The 20,914-nt window shown below is 53.9% G+C and overlaps 10 protein-coding genes across 10 annotated transcripts; 6 read left to right on the top strand and 4 right to left on the bottom strand.

The window, feature by feature from the left end:
• Positions 1 to 1,931: 1,931 nt before the first annotated feature.
• On the bottom strand, positions 1,932 to 3,739 carry PG994_012802 (uncharacterized protein; the record flags this gene model as incomplete). Its single annotated transcript, XM_066864211.1, has 6 exons — positions 1,932 to 2,275; positions 2,330 to 2,418; positions 2,468 to 3,004; positions 3,073 to 3,116; positions 3,170 to 3,432; positions 3,496 to 3,739. The coding sequence occupies 6 exons, from the start codon at positions 3,737 to 3,739 to the stop codon at positions 1,932 to 1,934; spliced, it is 1,521 nt and encodes a 506-aa protein (XP_066710359.1).
• A 442-nt stretch (positions 3,740 to 4,181) lies between these two features.
• Positions 4,182 to 4,904, top strand: PG994_012801 (uncharacterized protein; the record flags this gene model as incomplete). The annotated part of the gene is made up of 1 exon (XM_066864210.1): positions 4,182 to 4,904. The coding sequence occupies one exon, from the start codon at positions 4,182 to 4,184 to the stop codon at positions 4,902 to 4,904; it is 723 nt and encodes a 240-aa protein (XP_066710358.1).
• A 917-nt stretch (positions 4,905 to 5,821) lies between these two features.
• On the top strand, positions 5,822 to 6,175 carry PG994_012800 (uncharacterized protein; the record flags this gene model as incomplete). The annotated part of the gene is made up of 1 exon (XM_066864209.1): positions 5,822 to 6,175. The coding sequence occupies one exon, from the start codon at positions 5,822 to 5,824 to the stop codon at positions 6,173 to 6,175; it is 354 nt and encodes a 117-aa protein (XP_066710357.1).
• A 115-nt stretch (positions 6,176 to 6,290) lies between these two features.
• On the top strand, positions 6,291 to 6,860 carry PG994_012799 (fungal specific transcription factor; the record flags this gene model as incomplete). Its single annotated transcript, XM_066864208.1, has 1 exon — positions 6,291 to 6,860. One exon carries the CDS (start codon positions 6,291 to 6,293, stop codon positions 6,858 to 6,860), a length of 570 nt encoding a protein of 189 aa, XP_066710356.1.
• Positions 6,861 to 7,036: 176 nt separating this feature from the next.
• Positions 7,037 to 8,548, bottom strand: PG994_012798 (uncharacterized protein; the record flags this gene model as incomplete). Its single annotated transcript, XM_066864207.1, is given in 5 exon segments — positions 7,037 to 7,329; positions 7,341 to 7,884; positions 7,940 to 8,096; positions 8,113 to 8,228; positions 8,243 to 8,548. The coding sequence occupies 5 exon segments, from the start codon at positions 8,546 to 8,548 to the stop codon at positions 7,037 to 7,039; spliced, it is 1,416 nt and encodes a 471-aa protein (XP_066710355.1).
• Positions 8,549 to 11,011: 2,463 nt separating this feature from the next.
• PG994_012797 (uncharacterized protein) lies at positions 11,012 to 12,421 on the top strand (the record flags this gene model as incomplete). The annotated part of the gene is made up of 4 exons (XM_066864206.1): positions 11,012 to 11,228; positions 11,673 to 12,147; positions 12,201 to 12,289; positions 12,363 to 12,421. The coding sequence occupies 4 exons, from the start codon at positions 11,012 to 11,014 to the stop codon at positions 12,419 to 12,421; spliced, it is 840 nt and encodes a 279-aa protein (XP_066710354.1).
• Positions 12,422 to 12,763: 342 nt separating this feature from the next.
• Positions 12,764 to 13,755, bottom strand: PG994_012796 (uncharacterized protein; the record flags this gene model as incomplete). The annotated part of the gene is given in 3 exon segments (XM_066864205.1): positions 12,764 to 13,097; positions 13,154 to 13,585; positions 13,601 to 13,755. The coding sequence occupies 3 exon segments, from the start codon at positions 13,753 to 13,755 to the stop codon at positions 12,764 to 12,766; spliced, it is 921 nt and encodes a 306-aa protein (XP_066710353.1).
• Positions 13,756 to 14,757: 1,002 nt separating this feature from the next.
• On the top strand, positions 14,758 to 16,111 carry PG994_012795 (uncharacterized protein; the record flags this gene model as incomplete). The annotated part of the gene is made up of 4 exons (XM_066864204.1): positions 14,758 to 14,924; positions 14,975 to 15,536; positions 15,598 to 15,708; positions 15,752 to 16,111. 4 exons carry the CDS (start codon positions 14,758 to 14,760, stop codon positions 16,109 to 16,111), a joined length of 1,200 nt encoding a protein of 399 aa, XP_066710352.1.
• Positions 16,112 to 16,565: 454 nt separating this feature from the next.
• On the bottom strand, positions 16,566 to 17,752 carry PG994_012794 (uncharacterized protein; the record flags this gene model as incomplete). Its single annotated transcript, XM_066864203.1, has 2 exons — positions 16,566 to 17,522; positions 17,582 to 17,752. 2 exons carry the CDS (start codon positions 17,750 to 17,752, stop codon positions 16,566 to 16,568), a joined length of 1,128 nt encoding a protein of 375 aa, XP_066710351.1.
• A 737-nt stretch (positions 17,753 to 18,489) lies between these two features.
• PG994_012793 (uncharacterized protein) lies at positions 18,490 to 20,440 on the top strand (the record flags this gene model as incomplete). Its single annotated transcript, XM_066864202.1, has 3 exons — positions 18,490 to 18,565; positions 18,727 to 19,185; positions 19,353 to 20,440. 3 exons carry the CDS (start codon positions 18,490 to 18,492, stop codon positions 20,438 to 20,440), a joined length of 1,623 nt encoding a protein of 540 aa, XP_066710350.1.
• Between the last annotated feature and the right edge of the window lie 474 nt (positions 20,441 to 20,914).

Raw genomic sequence — 20,914 nt, 5'->3', positions numbered from 1 at the left:
CCTAACCCTAACCCTGACCCTACAACCCTAACCCTAACCCTAACCCTAACCCTAACCCTGACCCTAACCCTAACCCTAACCCTATTTCGTATACCTAGATCAGATTATTATCGAAACCCGCGGGCCCTTCGGCTACCCTTTACTACGCCTCGTTTTTAACCGCTAATTATATCCCGTACACCGCAAGTATTCGCGTTTAGCCGTTACCGTCGCTATTACCGTCGCCGTCGCCTTCCTTTCCCGCCCCTCTACCGCTCGTATCGTTATCGTTATTATCGTCGTTATTATCCGTTATAATCTAATACCGCGCGTACCGGCCCCGCGCGAACGCTTAAAATATCGCGCGTTCTTAACTTTTCTCGTCCTTCGTCCTACTCGCCCCCGCGTACGCGTAATACAATACGTTCGTTTAATTAATCGTTTAATATTCGTAATTATATTATAAATAATAATAACTCGTTAAACGCGAGACCCGGGGTAGTAACGCGTTTTTATTATTTAATAACGGTACCGTATATAAGTTATATAATAAAAACGTTACCGCGTACGCCGTTATTACTATAAACGCTTCCTTTTTTAAATAATAAACCACGCGGAAATATATATTAATATACGCGCTAACCGGGCGTAATATTATTATATAACGTATATAAAAAAAGAACCGACGCGGCCGGTCGTATTATATTTATTTTTACTCTATTTCTACGCGTATAAAAAAAAGTTTTTAAAAAAAAAATTTAAAAAAATAAAAAAAAGTTAGCCTACCAGAATCGGCGTACGAAATATATATTTAAAAATAATTTATTCTATTTATTTTTTTACGGTTATCGGCGTTACTTTAACTCGAATAAACCCTAATATACCTTAAATAAAAAAACGCGCGGTATATAACGCGCTAATTAATCGCGTTACCTTATTACGTATTATTTTATTATAAACCAAAGGGGGTAAGCTTGTACGCCACACTAAATCGCGAAGTTATTCTACCCGAATAACCGGCGGAATAATGCCTAGGTTATTATAAAGTAGCTTTTATAAACCGGTCGATTACCGCTATATAAATTAACAATAAAAATTAAGGGATTACTCGAACTTAAATAATCTCTTTAAGCTTTAAAATAAAAGTTATTAAGTTAATAAATAAAAACTAATATAATAACGCTAAGTATATAAAGTAAATTTTATAATATAATAGCGTATATTTTTAATCTAGCTTCGGCACGGTTTATTATATAAAGAACTAAATAAATATATCGAAAGCTTTTAGCTTATAGCGTACTATTAATAATAATATACGACGTAATAAATAAAGTCGCGTTAGTTTTAAAACGAGATAACGCGCTTTTTATTAAACCTTAATTTTTCATTAAACCTTAATTTTTTATTAAACCTTAATTTTTTATTTAATATTAATTTAAACTCGGTATATTTTAATAATTAAGCCCTTTTTTATAATATAAAAACAACCGTTAAAATCGTATTATATAACGTTATACACTAATATTAAAAATAACTAAATTACGTAAAGAATTTTAAATAACTTTAAACCTTTATTTTTAAATAACTTAAGCCCTTTATTATATTAGCGCCATTTGTTTTATTTTTTTTAAATAATTTTAACCCCGAAGTCTTTTTTTATATATATTAAGGCGCGCGGCGCGACGCGCTAATCGATCGCGTTGCTATATTATATACTATTTTATTATAAGTTAAAAGAGTAGGCTTATATATTATACTTAAACGTAAAATTATTTTACTTAAATAATAAATAAAATCATACTTAATTATTTTAAATATTATTATTAATTTATTAAATACAAAAATAAAGTTAAATATTTAATAATAAATAAGAGATTTTAAAATAAAGCGAGCAGGCTAAATAATGCGAGTATAAATTATTTATATTAGCAATATATTCTAGGGTAAACAAGCTAGACTTTTAGAGGCATTAGCTCTACCTGTAGGGTCTTCTCTCCACTACCACACGATTGCGCCCAGACTTTCTCGTCCCTGCTACTGCTTTGCTTGAAAGGCGCCTGACTTCTCTCGTCGTTGCAGAATGGCTTGACGCTACTTTCCTTGCACTTCGCTGCAAAGCTGGTCCTGATCCCATCCACATCCATGCTCTGGAGCCGATCGATTCTTTCTTGTGTTGCCAAGAAGGGCTTGGGTAGTGGCAGCTTGGCAACACCGCTCGGCTCGCTGTGGTCGATACCAAGAGAGTCCAGCACGAACGTCGAAATGGACGACGTTGAAAGTAAGATGCGCGGCATGCCTGCGAAAGTGTTAGCACATTGTACGCCAAGATCAGGAACGTGAACGCATTTACCATGTCCTGCAAAGCCAGCAGCTATCCATTGGCCAGGATGCTGAGGCGCCGCCCAACAAAAGGGAATCCATCCGCGCTCGTTGTCTCGGCTATGAAGCGTTAGTCAACCATCCAAACAGTGAAGCGTCAGCAAGTTACTCACTGCCAACCCAACAGCCGCCCTGGCCTTCAAGCTCGGTTTGCGCATCAGATTGGGGCCATGACAGGACGTCTGCGGACGGCCAAGACCTGAAAAACTCGTCCACTCCAGGAATGGGCTGGTCGTCATCACCGCGCAGAACGCAATCCAAAGGGCGGTGAACCAAGTACTGCCGTCCTCCGCCGAGGATCACAGCATTGTGCGGGGCCGGAAGTTGTAGGTGGTAGTTATTCACAGTAGCGTCCCAGTGCTGAGCGCCCGTGTGCTTGATGAAGCCCCCCGGGGCCTTGATCGCAGCCAGCGACGACTTCTCCGGCAGCACCAGCTTTGTATACTCGGGAAGGAGGTGCGAGGCCCACGCGTTGGTTGCATGGACGACGGCTCGGGCGCGCACATCCCCTCGCTCCGTGCGGACTTGGATCCATCCATCTTCGTCCTTCTCTGCCACTTGGAGGACGGGGGTGTGTGCTTGCATGTTGAGGTTTCCGCGGGCTAGGACGATGTGCAGGATTGCATGTACGAACTTGTATGGCCACCTGCGCACAAGATTAGCATGATTCGACTTTGTTCCCCATCTTCGTAAGCATCAGCACCCTTGACTCACACTTGACCGGCGGGATGCACTATCGCCGCAAGAGCACCCTTCATCTGTGAAAAGTCTTAGCTTCTGACGCGTCCGCAATCACCCTACAAGCCTTGACCACTTCATTGTCGTCTCCTTGATCTCTGCGCATGGCATCCAAAGCGCCTTTCAGCCGGGTCCAGGCCTCTTCTGTCATGGCAGCATCAAAGGTCTCGCCGAATTTGAGGCAAATCTCTTCTGTGATGCCCTCTTCGGCGGCCATCTCTGCGAATGCCTGGAGATGTGCCATCTCGTGTCTGATGAGCTCCATGGCTGTGTCGGGTCCGAAACGCGCTGCCCAGACTGCATAGCGAGAATAGGCGTGGGGCCGCAGCTGTCCGCCTGTGATGTGAGATGTAATCAGCAACTGCTACTTAGAAACTTCACCGTGGGATACCAACTCACCATTCCGGCCAGTAGCGCCTCCGCAAATGTCTCGCGCCTCAATCATCACCATCGATGGCTGCTTTGCATGGCCTCTCGTGTACTTGTCGAGCCAGTAGGCAGTTGTGGCCCCAGAGTAGCCTCCGCCAACGATGACCACATCTGCTGTCTCTGGGAGTTTGTCTGTAGAACGAAGATCACGAAGAGGCGAATCGGCCGCCTCAATCCAGTAGGACTTGGTGGGATTGGTGCACGGGAGAACCATTGTCAGTTGTTGAAGTGTGTTCGTATGTGCTGCTGCAATGTGCTGGAATGCCAAGACGGTTGTTAGTGACAGTATTCAAGTGAACTGGGCATTCAATCGAAAGTTAACAACTATTCTAGACGAAAAAAAAAAACAAGCAGCGTGTGTGCATTCAATGCTTATGTCTATTCAATGCTCGTGCATCTTCACTGTCTTATCAGATTGGATTCGCCGTGTTTCATGAAGTCATTACAGCGGTTACACATTAGTTACACGTTGTAGCTACGAAAGTTGAAAGCCGGCCCGGGACCGGCCCGGTCACCGCAGGTATCCGACGGGGCATCTAATCGTATCAATCTAATCGCGGGGTGTTGTAGATTAAAGAACGCAAACCCCGACAGCAGAAGACGACTACGACCTCAATACACCGGCTTGAAGCTCCCCCACGACTCAACGCACCGCCATGGCGAAACATGTTGTGTTCGACATCGTCGGCACTTGCGTGTCATTTGATGCCTACTACGAGAAGATCGAAAGAGTGATGGGACCCAAACTCAAGCAGCACAGCATCACGGCAAAACATTTCGGCTTCACGTGGCAGACGGTCGCCGAACTCGAGTTCACCTTCCTCTCGGTGGCGGGCAGTTACCTCCCCTACAAGGATGTGATGCGCGGCCTGTTCTACCGCACACTCTGGATGTCAGGGATCGCCGACCCACAAGCCTTCGCGACGGACGAAGAGCGCGAGGCCTGCATCGAGGGCTACGCCAGCCTACAGCTGCGCCCGGACTGCGGCGCATGCTTCCAGAAGCTGCGCGACGCGGGCTTTACGGTGTGGTGCTTCACGACGGGCGACATCCAGCGGGTCAAGGGCTACTTCGACAGGGGCGGAGTAGACGTGCCGCTCGACAACGTGGTCAGCTGCGACGGCCTGGGCGTGGCCAAGCCGGCACTGGCGGCGTACGAGTCCGTATGGACGCGGCTGGGCCGGGACGATGTCAAGTGGTTCGCGGCGGCGCACATGTGGGATGTGGCGGCGGCGACCAAGGTCGGGTTCCGGGGCGCGTGGTCGGCCGTGTTGGAGAAAGAGCCGTGTCTGGATGTGTTCCGGGACGCCAAGATGGAAGTGGTGGCAGGCTCCCTGCTGGAAATGGCCGACTCCATCATCAGCAAATCTCAGGGTTAAAAAGGGGTCCAAATGGAAGAGGCTGCACTCCTAGTTAGATAGCTAGTTTAGTCGTTATGGGGAAACTGCGCCAATGTTACCGTGATATTATGCATGTCTCTATTACTACATATCGGATTTAGACCCTGTTCTGGACCGGCCCGGTCACATGATCATGTGACCTCTCCTTTCCTTTGTCGAACCCCTCCCGCCAGAGAGATCTCCGACTATCCTATCTAACGGGGTTGCATCTGTGGAGAGATAAGAGTGTGGGGAGATAAGGATGCATGCTAATGGGTCCACTGTCGCCGATCTATCCACCTGACGCGGCTCTCCATATCAAAGCCGGAGATGCAGAGACCTGCGCCGGCATTGCGAATACAGCACCACGGCCGCACCGGACCGGGCGAGTGTCGCGCAGGCCGACTGGCTGAGGACGTTGGTGGATCGCTCGAGGTACATGGAAGCCATCCTCCAACACCACATGCCGTCCCTGTCTCTGAAGACGGAGAGCCTCAAACGCGCATCGGAGAATCTATCGGGTTTGGCGAGTCCTGAAGAGCCTGGACAGCCTGGACAGCCTCTCATAGCCACAGACGACGAAGCTTCTCCAGCAGCGGAAAGCCCCTTGGATAAAGTCTGCACGATTGATGTCATCAACGAAGATGTTGCCCGTAAGCTGCTGCAATAGAAGTCGGTGATTGTTTGTTGTATTGACCGATTGCTCGTTAGGTTACTCTAGGGAACTCTCCCACTGAAACTTCAGCATGAGGATCAAACGAAACATGGATAACCTCATGGCCACCTCCCAGGTCCCCGTAGGTGTCATTCTCCTTTGACTTGCTTCGCGATGACTGACCGGTTGGCAGCAGCTCGACGGACAGGAGCGAGTCCCAGAGTTCATACGCGTGCCGGAACCGCTATCTGACACGACACTGATGGTCGACCTGCTCAAGGTGCTCCCGCCGCGTCCAGTTGCCAGCTTCCTGGCCAACGTCTTCTTCACCCACGCGACAAGTTTCTACTTCTTCCTAGATCAACAGTGGGTCATTTCAACGCTCGACAGCTTGTATCAGAGCCCATCACGGCTGGACTCCAAGTATGAAGTTCCCGCCTGCGCAGTCACCATGGTTTTGGAGGTAGGGGCGCAGTATTTCTATCTCGAGTCGCCCGACCGCGACCAGGCCAACACCAGCTGGGAGCTCGAGATCGGTTCGGCCTTCTGCCGCCAGGTTGCGCGTCTCCTAGCCGAGCTGATTCATTCTGGCTCTCTCATCTCTGTCCAAGTCTGACTTCTTCTCGGTTTGTATTGCCTGCCGGTAGATGCATCGGGCCTGGGCTTCTCGAAGACCGATGGAAACATTCAGGGTGGCTTTGCATGCTCGTCTCGAATATTGTCCGCTCGAGATGTTTGTCGGCCGTCCATTCATTTTGACAGAAAAGATCGGTTCAGTCTCTCGAGATAGCCAATTTCATGCTGCTGCTGCTGCTGTTACCCCAGAACGGCGTCCTCTTCCGTGGTCCTCACTAGTTCAAGACTGCGTATCGGCTGCCACCGAGGCCATTGAGATCTGCCACGCCATGCGGACAGGTTCCATGGGATTGACCAAATCGGCCTACGTCGAGTACAGCTCGTGCCGGGCAGCGATACTGGTTCTGCTCGCCTACAGCATCCATGATAGGACCAAAGAGCACGGGGCGGCGCTAAAATGCGGCCTTGATGCCATTCGCGACATGGCGTACGCAGGAGACTCCGCCAAATCCGAAGTCCAACTCATCGAGACGCTCGAGGCCGCCTTGCAGCACATGAACACATTCACTTCGCCGGCACAATACACACCAAAAACACCCCAGACGGCCCCTGGAGAGGGCTACGAGGGATTCATGAACTGGTACATGAACCGCGCCGCGGCCTCAGGCAGCAGGTACAGTATCCACACAGGAGGAGCTGCCAACTGTCGTTGGAGACGGAGATGATTTCTTTTTTGGACAGGCCTTCTATTATCCGGACCAGGTATCTGCGTTCTTCGACACAAGTTACGGCGAGTATGGCATTCCCGAGAGGGGCTTGATGGACAGCCTAGGCTTGATCTGAGATGTGCCATACAATTAGATAAACTTGATCATACAATTTACATACACTACTACTTCTTTCAAATCTTGCTGCGCACTCGAGAACCCTCAGTGACCGACCGCCATAGCGAGAGTGAAGAGTGCTCCTGGGTACTGTTCCATCGTGCCGAATCAGTTTGGTACGGGATCGGCACCGCGTGCTCCTTTTCGACCTTGCCGTCCAGGAGGAGCAGTGCCATGTGCTTGGCGGAATGGAAGATTTGCGGCATGCCATGGCCAGTGAACCCGGCACAGATGTAGCTCCACGGCCTTGTGGGGACCTCGCCCACGTAGGAAAGCCGTCCCAGGAGTACCCCATGATGCCGGTCCAGACCTGCTGCGTACGCACGTCGGTGTCCTCCCAGCCGAAGAAGTGCCGCTGCATGTAGCCGTCGAAGTAGTGACGCGCCGGCTCGATCAGCGTGCCGTCGTCGTCCACGTTGAACCAGGCCTCGAGGTTCTCGAAGTAGTCTCTCCGGCCGCCGCCCACCACGATGCTCCGGTCCGGGCGCGGGACGAGGTAGTCGTACTCGAAGTCGTTGGATTTCATCATGTTGCTGTCCAATATCGGGGGCTGGGGCCCTTCACCCTTGAGATGGGCGCAGATCCCGGGCACCGGTACGATTCTATTCCGCAGCTCCGGCAGAAGCCCCGCACTGTAGCCGTTGGTGGCATGGACGACTTCGGAGGCTGTCATGGAACCTCTGGATGTCGTGACCTCCCAGCCCGGACCATCATCACGGGACTGCACAGAAGTTACGGGTGTCATGGTTTGGAGATTGGCGCCCCGCGAGACACAGGTCTCTAACATCTGGCATACCAGGCGGTAAGGCCAAAGTCTTGCCGCTTTGTATTTAAGACATGACTTGGCGCCACGAACTCCCGAGATCTTGCTATCCTTAGCGGTTTTCATGGTCAAAGAGTCTTCCTGAGGGTCTTCTTACCCGCTCCGCTTCAGTGCCGGTGCTGCGTTCAATAGGTTGTGCGGTCGAGATGCCCGCTGCGACCGCTTTGCTCAAAGCTTGGCCTGTGTTGCTGCTGCCAGCATCATCAAAGCAGACATCGCTGACCATGGTCTCCTCAAAGTCACAGTCAATGGCGCTGCCTGGATCAGTACCTGGACTTCCTGGACCTAGCGAGCCTCGAAGGATGCCACATGCTCAGCAACTTCTTTGCCGTGCGTCTCAAGCACTCGCGCCGCCCGCAAGTACGGATCAGGCTTGAGGTGGCCGCCTAGATCGATCCACATTCATCAGTGACAGGCTCTTCGGGTGGCGTAAGACATGGAAAGACGCCCCATTTCTCCCGGTCGCTCCTGAACAAGCCTGGCGGGCATCCAGAATCGCAATAGACGGGGCTCGGCGTCCCTGGCGTGCGCTCTCTGTTAAGAGATGGTGCGCTATCGAGGTGCCGCAGTAGCCCGCGCTGATGATGACCACGTCGGCATGCTCCGGCAGGTCTTGGGTGCTGCGGTGGGTGTCGATCGGGTGGGTGGATGATCTCCAGTAGGATGTGGTAGCTTTGGCCGAAGGGAACGGCCTCGTGGATGCCATCGTCCAAGTAGCTAGGCGATCGCATCAATTAAATTCAGGGTCGACTTCGACTGTTTGTTATTGATAGGATCACTGATCGTGAGTTCCGGCGTCGTCAACCCGGCCCGGTCTGGCCCACCTTTGTGCGGGTATTCTAGGTATGGTACTACTCTGGTTAGCCGGGCCGGTTCCAATGATGGGACCCAACATGCTACAAGTAGATTTACGAGAGCGTTCCTGATCTAGAAACTCGCGGTCAGTGGTCGTTGTCGGGAAGTTGATCCAGTTTTCACAGTACGGCTCCGCTCCTCAAGGCTATCAGGGTGTCCGACGTCGGACGTTTGAGTCCAAGCTCTTCCGGTACCCTTGGGTAGCCGTTAGATGGACGCGAGCTATGGTACGGCTGATATCCAATACCGTTTGCGCAATCCTCATCGGCAACACTCTTTAAGATGGTAACAAGTCTTCCACGGGGTCTCATTAGTACACAACGCACGTCAGAGTATGTATAGCTTCACGGGTAATGAGGACTAAGGGGATGCGGCGATGCGGCGCCCCTAGCCATTGCCACAATCTATGAGTGCTTAGTAGGTTCTGCAATCGACATCCTAAACACTTCTCCCTCTGGCACTGTCCTGTCATGTCTCCATCGTAGCTGATTCACTCCTCCTTCATCCATCTCGAACTCGATACGATAGAATTCATAGGACCTGATGTACTGGCCACGCTTGACGAGTTCGGCGTAAGAGAGGTTCCATGCAAAGGTGTGGTAGTGGTAGTGTCTCAGACCGAATCTCTCACTTGCTTTGCCCAGAAACTCGAGATGAAGTCGACCACCTTCGAGCTTGATGTCTATATATCAGTTCCCGATGGTGTTCAAGAAACGACCAGTATATTCGTCTAAGGGGCCTGGTTCCGTACCGGGAATCCGCTCTGCTTCCAGTTGGTCCTCCACGACCTTCATCCTACCTACACCAGCTTCCACACATCTCTTGGTCAGGGATAAGTAGTCATGGGCCGGCCGTCCGAGGAAGAGTGTATCGATTGCAAGCTGGCATACCCAATCGGCTACGTCGCACAATCCCAGTGAGTTGTGGAACACCACCACAGCGGTGCCAGACTCAGGCAGTAGGCAGACGGCACTAGTGGTCCCTTGCCCCCGTGCCATATGGCAAGTTTCTTGGGATAATCGCAACCTAGTAGTGAAAAAGGACTCACAAACTGCGAGTTCCAGCCGAAGTCGAGAGAACCTGGCAGCTGGGTCCGGTTCCACCCGAGAGCATATGTTTGCTCCAACAGGCTGTCAGTTGGGCGTGACACTTTGGGTCTAATGAGTGTGCTAATCTCCCGAATAGGCCCTATTCTGGAGGTGGATGCGTCCGGGGCTTGAACGCTTGGTTCTATTGCCGCCAACGACGCCAGGTAAGCTTTGCTGAACCTCAGGTATTCCAACATGGAGGTGCGAACTGATTGGCCCACAAACATCATCGTCTTGCTGGAAGCGTTACTGGACGGAAGGCGGAACGGAGTTCTATCCGTGAGGATGTTGTAAGGGACGGCAATAGTTTCGTCATCCGGATGCCATGTGTAAGAGCGAGTCATGCCGAGGGGAACAAAAAGCTCCTTGCTCATGAACTCTACCTTCTCTATGACGAGTCCAGCCACGTTGTAGGCGTGGTTGTTGTACATGTACTTGCTGCGAACAGGTGCAACCTGGGGCAGATAGTCGAAAGTTGGGAGCGACTGTTCCTTGGGCAGGAAGATCTGGTTGTGGGATCCCAAGTACAGAGCTTCAGCCCAGGCCTTGCCAGTGGTATGGCTCAAGATATCATCCTGTCACCAGTACGGTTCCCATCCTCCCTCCGCCTCTCTCCATATGCGCCGAACTTCTCTTCCCCTCCACTCTTGCTGTACTAACATCTGCGGGATCTATTTACCTATGCAAGATCGATCATGTCTGAGTCCCTGGATCTCGACTCAACGATAGGCACTTGGGTCGGAGCAGGGGTCGGCGTCATCGCATTGATTGGCATCGTTGGACCGGCCTTGATCTGGTGCACCTCCACTCGAGACCGGCAGAAGACCCTGAACTCCATCGGGAGAGACAACAACTACTTGTCACCGGGTTATCATATGGGACCCAACATCTGGCTCGGCCGTCGAATACGAGCTCCAATGCTTCAGCACGCCGATTCGCTAAAGAATCTCGAAGCCCTACCTACCCTGGAAGCGGGCAAGATCAATTCCGTGCATACAGAGACGAGCTTGGTGCGGTTCGGCTTGCTTTCAGAGGCTTATGGTATCCCGTTTCAAAAAGGAGACGGGCTTGAAATCAGAGCAAAGAAAGCGCTGCTCCCCATCCACCCATCTTGGATCTTAGTCGTCGGCTTGCTCGGTCGATATTCCGATCGTAGGAACCAGTCAAACCTATCCTCGAAGAGAATTCCAAGGTATGGTCTTGCTAAGTCCAACTAGGCTAGTTCAATGGCTTCGCAAACCGGTACCAGCACCATCTACGCCGACCGTGAAACATCCCGGCTACCCCAGACGCAACCTGCTGCAGTCCGATTTGATGATCGACTTGATGATTACAGTCTGGATAGACAGGATGCACCAAAGCCGGCAATGGATTCTGATATTCTCTACGGTACAACTGGATCGCTTACCTTCTCGTTAACAAAGCCGTTTCCTGGCGAGCCCAGTATGCAGACAGCGATATTTGACTTAAATACCAATTGTGGAAGCTGTACGGACAATATGGACCCCAATGAGTTATTTCTACTTGCTTTGGGGTTTTTAAAGGCGTCACAATCGCAGTACATAAGCATAGCGCTCTTCATTCGAGGCGTCCGAAGAGGTCGACCAAGATTCCTTCTCTGAAGACTCCTACATCCCAAACACTGTTCCGGCACCTATACATCATCACAGCAGTCATCATTATTACGCTGCCCATCAGATCAGAGGAGTGTACCAGTTACGAAATGTTGAGCTTGACCGAGGTGCACTTGAGCTTGGGCAGTCTTTGCTTGGTACGCACCCAGCTGATACGTTCAGCTTGATGCCCGTGAGCTCTGAACGAGCTGCATCGGTTTACAAAGAGTTCTTGGCAGAATGAATGTACCGGCCGACTCTAATTAGGTTCTAGTACCGATCCGGCGGTGGGAACAACGGTACGGTGGACATACCTCCGACCGACATAAATGGATCTACATCGAACGTCAAGCTGCCCAGAAGTTAGCCTTTGCGTTACAGAGCCTCCGTTTTCATAAGGAACGATATTTGCTTGATTTCAAGGATCATTCAGGCGTGGGAATGTCAGTTTTCACAGCTGCTGCGGGTGCCCTCCCAAACTTCCTGTTTCGGCTGCATGAAGGACTTGCGTGGCTCAGTCCGAGCCAAGCCGACAAGCGGAAGCTCTCGTTGGCGATGGGGCCTCTGTCTGATCTCAAGAAAACAGCCCCTGGAGCACGCGTCTACAAAGCTGCGCAGAGGCTGGATGAGGTTCTTGGCGAATTGGGTAATCAGGGGGACCAAATCTTCGTCGACCAGATCATTGGCATACTTGCCATTACAAACTCGGAGTTCCGCGACTTGGTGTACGAGTCGTTGCGCAAACTTAGGTAGATGGCCTCAACGTCCATTGAGCTTGGGATGCCATCGACCACTTTGAAAGTGCCTATCGCTTTTGGGGTCATGAAACATTTTTACGCGGACTGGCAGGAGATGCTTCCAGAACAGGCCAGGAACCACGGAACGCTGAACGTGAGCTATACGGTGGTTGTTCTGGCGGCGACTCGCAGTCTTGTGAAGTGCGCGATGCTGCAATCTTGTCCAGATGCTAGGCCGCTACTCGACGTGGTTTTGGACCTTGACGATGTTGTTTACATGACGTAGGTCTTTCGGTGAGGTTATTTAAGAAACTCTGCCTGTAGCAAAGTACTTTCTAGCTTGTAATTGCTTGAAGATGATCACGAATGCGTTTTGCATTAGGAAAACTTGGTCGGCACCCGTCCACAACTGGAAGACAAGGATGCATGGAAGATTGACAAATAACTTAATTATAGCTATGTAGATTTATCCCATTCTACCTCCGCCTCCTCCACCCAGATGTCGTCAATCAACGGACTGAGCCCCTGCGCAGAGCCCAGGTTGTCCTCGAACCAAGTCCTCAGGTGCTCCAGGCGGGGCCGGTCCGACATCCACTCGCGGAAGTAGGTGATGTTGGTGCCCGGCATGTCAAAGATGGCGGGATAGCCGGCGGCGGACGGGCCAGGAGCCGCGCGTGGACTGCCACTCCGGCGTCAGCATGTAGTTGTGCAGCAGCTTGGCGGCCTCGGGGTGCGGGGCGTCCTTGGGGATGGCGGCGAGCTGCAACCAGGTCACGAAGGAGCCCTGCACCGGGTGCGAGACATTGACGTTGCTGGTGGGGAAGAGCCCATCCGACGTTAAGGAGGCGGCCCAAGTACTGTTGGCGTCGGCCATGATGGTGTCCGGGGAGCGCGTGCCGCGGACCCAGCGGGGGTTCTGGGCCAGCAGGCGGTCGAACCAGGACTTCCCGTACTGTTGCATGCTGGCGTGGTGTTAGCATCTGGGGTTCCAACGGGACCAAAATTTCAGGGAACTTACATGAGGTCAAATGCGTACAACACGGCATCATCGTCGTTGGGGTACGTCAAGACGAGCTTGTCCTTCAACTCGGGCCGCAGCCAGTCCTCCCACTCGACCGGCGGCTCGATGCCGGGCAGCTTGTCGGTGTTCCACTTGCCCGCCCAGCCGACGGTCAGGATGCCGTAGAAGGCAGCCCGGACATCGCGCATGGACGGGTAGAGCTGGTCGAAGCCGACGGGGGCGTAGTGGAACAGGGCACCCTTGGCGTCGAGGCGGGGGAAGTCATGGACGGTCTGGAAGGCGATGCTGTCGACGTGGACGTGTCCCGCGGCCAGCTGCTCGTCGAGGCGCACGCTGTGGAAATTGGACAAGTCGGTCGTCAGGTTGAGGTTCATTCCGGGGAAGCGGCCCTCGAACTCTTTTTTCAGCGCGTCCTCGTCGGTGTCCTCGCTGCCGCCCAGTTACATGGTCACGACGCAGCCCTCGGCCAGGGCCATCTGGTAGATCTCGTCGAGGGGCCAGGTGTCGACGAGGGCGGGCCCGTTGAAGCCGAGGGTCTGGTCGTAGGCCAAGGCCTGGCAGGCCAAGAGGGACGAGGCGGTTAAGAGAGAGCGTAGCATGGCGGGAGGTGGCTTGGCTGGGGCTGAAGGAGTGGAGGCGCGTGGGCAGAAGTCCTGGTAGGAACTATTGCAGGAGGTCCAGTCTTCACTTTTATACACTCGTGCCTGCCAGAGTGCTTGCACAAGCGGTCAGAGTCCAAGTCTGAAGCCATTACGGTGGCGATATCCGGGCAACGAAGTCATGGCCGCGGCATTTCAGCTGATGGATCGATCTGACCTAGACCTATCTTACAACTCGTGACCATGTAAGCTCTGGTCAGGCTGGGCAAATCAGGGTACGAGGCTTGTCGGAAAGCCTACATACTTTGCTGGGATATCTCCATCTGGGTGGCACCTTTGACTTGATCAACCCCGAAAGAGACCCAGCGTGCGAGCGCAGCTGTGCTGCATTATGGGAACGAGTTGCTATGAACAATGGGAAGTCCAGTCTAGAATGTCGTTCCTGGGGAGTACATACACCGAAGAAGCATTTGAGGCGATTGTCGGCGTCGGCTTTTGTTACAGTGGTATGTTCATCCAAAAGAGGGCAACTCTGCTGGTGGAGTCAAAAGGGCCCTGTTAGGTGAGCCAAAGCACAGTACTCGGCCTCGCAATCAAGGACGATAGAACCGGCAAATAAAGTCCATGCCCACCCAAAGTCAATGGGATGGAGATGATGATATACGGACATCTTGCATCCCGTTCGTTGTTGAGGTGTTGGTGACATGGTCCAATTGGCAATCCCATTGTTGAAGGTCTAGACTTCCGGCACTGATCAGCTGCTGGCAGCTGTAGAGGACTGCCTAACAGTTCCTCCAGGCAACCAGCCGATCACCCACTTCCCACTCAGCGCGTCCTTCAGTGGCAGGCGCGTCTCCCTCCAGGTTTTAATTAATTGCTAGCGCGTTCAGCTGTCTGTTCACTTCCATCGTGACATCACGCAGAGACGAAGAGCAGAACACCAAACCCGACCGTGTCTTCCACCACCATCTGCTGCCACACAGTTGGAACCAATCCACCAAGATGGGTATCAAGCAGCTCTTCTCCATCATCAAAGATGAGGCGCCCGCCGCCATCAAGGAAGGCGACATCAAGAACCAGTTCGGCCGCAAGGTTGCCATTGTAAGCACCCGCCCCATCACTTCCCAATTGCTGCTGCCAGAGCTAACACAATACTGCAGGACGCGTTGGTTTCCTCCTGACCTCTCCTCTCCTTCCCTCGCTAACCTCCGACTCCCAGTTCGATGAGCATCTACAGCTTCCTCATCGCCGTCCGATCCGAGGGCCAGCAGCTCATGAACGAAGAAGGCCAGACCACCTCCCACCTGATGGGCATGTTCTACCGCACCTTGCGTATGGTCGACAACGGCATCAAGCCCCTCTACGTCTTCGACGGCAAGCCCCCAAAGCTCAAGTCGGGCGAGCTCGCCAAGCGCTTCCAACGCAAGGCCGAGGCCAATGAGGGCATGGAGGAGGCCAAGGAGACAGGCACCGCCGAGGACGTCGAGAAGTTCTCCCGCCGCACCGTCCGCGTCACCCGCGAGCACAACGAGGAGTGCCAGCGCCTGCTGACCCTCATGGGCATCCCTTACATCATCGCCCCCACCGAGGCCGAGGCCCAATGCGCCGTGCTGGCCCGCGCCGGCAAGGTCTACGCGGCCGCCAGTGAGGACATGGATACCCTCTGCTTCGACAGCCCCATCCTCCTGCGCCACATGACCTACAGTGAGCAGAGAAAGGAGCCCGTCCAGGAGATCCACTTGGAGAAGGTGCTCGAGGGCCTCGGTATGGAGCGCAAGCAGGTCAGTCACCCCTCATACATCGTGCCCGCGTCGTGTCCAGCAAGCACTAACAAACCCCTAGTTCGTCGATCTGTGTATCCTGCTGGGCTGCGATTACCTCGATCCGGTCCCCAAGGTCGGTCCCTCGACTGCTCTGAAGCTCGTCCGTGAGCACGGCACCCTCGAGAAGATCGTCGAATGGATGAAGGAGTCGGGCAAATACACGCTCCCCGAAGACTGGCCCTTTGCCGACGCCCGCGAGCTCTTCTTCCACCCCTGACGTCCGCCCCGCCGACGACCCGCTCTGCGACTTCAAGTGGGACAAGCCGGACGTCGAGGGGCTGGTCAACTTCCTCGTCACCGAGAAGGGCTTCTCGGAGGACCGCGTGCGCGGCGGCGCGTCCCGGCTCGAGAAAGGCACCAAGAGCTCGCAACAGGCCCGGCTCGAGGGCTTCTTCAGGCCCATCCCCAAGACCGAAGCCGAGAAGACGGCACACAAGCGCAAGCTGGAGGAGCAGAACGAGACCAAGAAGAAGAAGCTCAAGGAGGACAAGAAGGAGAAGGCCAAGCAGAAGGCCAAGCCTCGCGGGGCCTAGGCTTGTATCTGGTTCAAAGAACCTGAAGAGGATACTAGACGAGACAGGTTCATGATTGCTTTTACATCTGGCGTTTCTGGCTTTGCACATAGTATGGACGGCGTCAAGGGTTTATGTGGACGCGAGAAGTGATGATACCAGCCCAATGGGCAGTTGCCCCGGGAGATACAGATAGCTATCTGACACAATGGAATGTACATTCACATGCACTTTAAGTACTGGTGATCATCTTGGGTATTGCTGTTCAACAGTGTGTTGCCTGACATAATATGAGGGAAGTAAAAGTCTAGTCACCCCTGCAGAGACAAGTACACTCGGTCCTGCCTGCGACTTGTGCTACCCATCCACTACAAGATGTAAGCCTTCATGCTCTCATGATGCTGGGCAAAAGAAAATCGCTTGTCATTATGTCGTCTCAATCGTTAAAGTCGTCATCATCACCAATTATGGGAGCTTATCTATATGCGCCATCACACACCAGCTGTGTTTGCTTCTCAACATCTTCACTGTTGCAGCCACGGCCTTGTCCTAGCCTAGACTGAGGTCTTGCTAACACATCGATCCCCTGTACAGTATTCTTTGTGTCACATCCGCTTGTAGGCCTCCTGAGGGAGAACTCACTCTCCGCGTCATCCCGATTTTGGCTATTGCGAGGCCAGCTCTGGCTCAACTTGGACCCCGGCATGCTGCTGCCGCCGAACGTGCGCAAGGCAAAGACACCGCCTGGTGAAGCTGGCTTCTGGGCTGATGCTTCGCTGGCCACTGGCGGTGGCAGATTGTAGTTGCTGAGTATGTGCTTGAACAGCGGTAGGCAGACGGGAATGGCGATGCACACAAGGGTGATAGCGAGCTCGGCGATGGACCAGGCGCACGTGGGAATGGAGTCGATGGTGCGCTTGACGCCGCAGGCGGCGGCGGCGAGGCCCAGGCTCATGGCGACGGCGATGATGAGGCGCTCCTGGGAGGGCCGGTTGAGCTGCCAGACGAATAGCCAGGGGAAGAGAGCGAAGAAGAGGTCGGCCGCGACGCAGCCGGCGCCCAGGGCGATGGCGAAGGGCGTGATGGGCAGCGCGCACTTGCCGGTGGCGATCGTCTTGTCCCCACAGGAACGCGGGAGGGGTGCATTGGAAGGCGAAGGCGAAGGCGCAGACGGCCGTGTCGACGAACAGCAGGCCGATGGCGGCCCAGATGGCGCAGCGGTGCCAGGGCTTGGTGACGAGGCGCAGCAGCAGCAGGCCGAGGAGACTTTGGCCGTGCCCATGGTGGAGACGCCGAAGATTTGCGCGATGATGAGGTACAGCAGGCACTTGGTCAGGCGGTCGTGGCTGTCCGCCCATATGGCGTCTTGACTTTGGCCAAGGCCGTACAGCGTCGATACGTGCACCATGATGGTGCAGGCTAGCAGTAGAGCCTGCGACGGGGACTCTTAGGAGGGCTGGACGTCCTGGCGGCCTGGTTTGGATTACTTACAAAGGAAGCATTGTAGATAGTGTCGTCCCAGCCGTAGGACTTGACTACTGCAAGCCGGGTATAGAGCCGAAGAAAGAAGCAGACTGCGGCCGCGCCCGTGGTAGCCCACGAGATGGCAAGCAGCCAGTGTCCCTCGCCGCCAATAGTGCCTATAGGGGTGACCTCGATCATGCTGGTGACTGGCGACCAAGTATGATGAGGATGGCAGAGACGGTGAAGAGCAATGCCCCTAGCCTGGAGCCTGGAGCCTGTAGACTAATAAGCATAACAACATGCAGATATTTCCCCGTGCCGCCTCGCAGGGAGGCGGGGAATGAGTTTTGTACATGATGGCGACATCTGTCACATCTCATATTGTCTCAAGTGTAAAAGTCCAGAGAGGACACACACCGAACATCAGCTGCATCACATTCAAATCCTAATGGACCAACCACTCAGCTCAAGTCAACCCGCGTTGAAGGACTCGGCGATAGCTGGTCCTACTTCTGGGCTGCTGGGCATGGGGGCAATTGCGACATGTTGAAGGCAGGGATGCTTTGCATGTCCGGATCTCTGATAAATGGCACCAGGAGCCCGGGTCAGATGCGGACAGGGATATGAGATGCAGATTTAGTGACACGTCGTTTTTTCAGAGGGAATAAGCAAAGAACACCAGCGACTCAAGGGGCCAACAGCTGAAGAGGCTTCGTTTTGACGCTGGATGCAGGGAAACCATACGACATTCATGCACGGATTGATCTGGTCAATTGCATTGTCCGCAGGTTTTGCCGGACCACCCTCCCTTTCGAGATCTTGGTGATTTGCAACTCCATTAATTGCGATTCCGTTCGACGGCTGATATGCATGCAAACTGCAACGACGACGAAACGAGTCACTGCTGGTTCCGCAAGACAAAGCCTACTTCCGATATGTCGTCTCCCGTCGTCAGCAGCAACACACTTCTAGGGGCTCTTGTGCTATTCATAGCCACCTACGTCGGCTGGAGTATATTGTCACGCTGCAGATCTCCACTCCGTCGATTCCCCGGACCGTTCCTAGCCAGTACGTTGTTTTCTTCTCCTGCCCCCTTGTTCTCGTCGTGCATTATGATCTGCCTGCCTGATAACAAAATCCCGGAGAGCTGACCCGAAGCTTGCCCACCCCAGGATGGACCAACCTATGGCGCTTCTACCACACGCTGCGCGGCGACATGCACCTCGTCAATCTGCGGGCTCACCAAAAGTACGGGCCCGTGGTGAGGACAGGGCCCAACCACCTGGATCTGGACCTGCCGGGGCTCATCAAGACCGTCTATTCGTCCGACGGGCGGTGGCGCAAGACCGACTTCTACCCGCCCGCCTCCAACGTCATGGATGGCCGCGTCGTCGACAACCTGTTCAGCCTGCAGGACCCCGCCCAGCACGCGCGCCAGAAACGGCCTGTGGCGAAGCATTACTCGCTCGCCGGCGTCCTCTCGCTCGAGCCCTACGTCGACGAGACAATTCGGCTGCTCTGCCGGATGCTCGAGGAGCGATACATGCCTGCTCGGAGTGGTGGGGATGGAGAGGGAGAGACGGGTGAGCGGTTCAGCCCGGGCTTTGACCTTGGCCAGTGGATCAAGATGTGTAAGCTCGGATAACTCTCCCGCCCATCCAGCTGGGCCTTTCTTTTTTATATCGTCCCGTCCCGTTCCTTTTATGAAACTGGCTCTAGGAATAAATTCCGGCCTACATGAGGACCCCGGGTACTTGTTTCCGGCCCAAAAAAGCTAACCGACCGAGAAATGCTGCAGACACCTGGGATGTGATTGGTCAGATCACCTTCGGCAAACACTTCGGGTACTTGCGGGCAGGCCGCGACTTCGACGGACACCTCTGGCTTTCGGACAAGGGGGCCGACTACCTCGCAAGCGTGAGCCAGATCCCCTGGCTGGACCGCCTGATCGACAAGAACCCCCTGTTTCCGGTAGCGGGGGCGACGGCCTTGCTGGGGCCGACTCTTCAGTACTTGGAGGAGCGGTATGCGGCGGCGCGTGACGACGGCCATCACAATCCTCACGATGATGCTGCTGCTGCCGCCACTACTCAGCCGCCGGACTTTCTAGACAAGTTCCTCGAGGCGCAGCGCGAGCACCCGGACGTCGTCGATCGCCGCCAGGTCGTCGGCTACTTGTCCATCAACATGCTGGCGGGCGCCGACACCACCGCCATCGCCATCAAGGCGGTGCTCTACTATGCGCTACGGACGCCTGGGGTTTGGCCGAAGCTGGTCACCTCTGTGCGGGCCGCCTTAGACGACTCTACTGCCGAGGAGGAGGCGGTGCCGTCGCCCTATGCAGAACTAAGGGCGGCCAACAGGATGCCGTACCTGGAGGCTGTGGTCCGCGAGGCGCTGCGGATGCATCCCGGCGTGGCCATGGTGCTGCCGCGCTACGTCCCCGCGGACGGCCTCGAGCTGCCGGGCGGATTGGGCGTGGTGCCGCCGGGAACGAGCGTGGGCATGAACCCGTACGTCTTGGGCCGGAACCGGGGGGTCTGGGGTCCGGACGCGGACGAGTTTCGGCCGGAGCGGTGGTTACGTTATGGTCATGGTCATGGCCAGAAAGAAGAAGAAGAAGAAGCAGAAGACGAGGAGACGGAAGAGGGCTACGCGGCGAGACTGCGGGCGATGAACAATGCGGACCTGACCTTCGGCGCCGGATCACGGGTATGCCTGGGCAAGCACTTGGGGCTGCTGCAGGTGTATAAGGTAGTGGCGACCCTGGTGGCGCGGTATGATCTGGAGCTGGTCGACCCGGCCAAGAATTGGTGGGTTCGCTGTGCGTTCTTCTTGCGGCAAAGGGGGCCCGACGTGAGGATCAGGCGGCGTCGGCGAGGGTGAAAGGGGCAGAGACACTTCCATCAACGAGGTGTTTCTTGTTGGAAAGAGTTGTCTTGAACTATCTAAAGCGCGTAGCTGTTTTCTCGACCTAGTTCGGCTCGGCTCGGCTCGACTCGCACTTGGTATTTGGCCAACATCGCACTCGGAACCCTGAGATTGTCGTTAAAGATGCAACCAGCAGCTCAGACCGCCGCTCGAAGAACTTATGAAGGGCATCTAGCGAGTTGATCTTCCACAGCTTGTCGAGGAAAACATACCACAGGTGTAATACTGTCAAGTCTGACAACTTTAACAGCGCAAGTTCGACTACGATGTTGCATGGCTCAGTTGATAGAAGTCTGCAGGGGAAGTATAGGGGCATAATGCCATGATGGGTCTCCAAGGCGCCGGCCATAGACCAGTCGCAGCCCTGAGGGAGATGGGGTAAACAATATAGCAGACGGGCTCTTGAGCTCGAACCTATATCTAAGTAGC

This window comes from Apiospora phragmitis, assembly GCF_038363925.1.
Source record: "Apiospora phragmitis strain CBS 135458 chromosome Unknown utg000010l:1.0-9815664.0:9184709.0-9829525.0, whole genome shotgun sequence".
NCBI lineage: Eukaryota > Fungi > Ascomycota > Sordariomycetes > Amphisphaeriales > Apiosporaceae > Apiospora > Apiospora phragmitis.
Note: the sequence above shows the minus strand (reverse complement) of the source record. Positions and strands in the feature narration are given on the sequence as shown.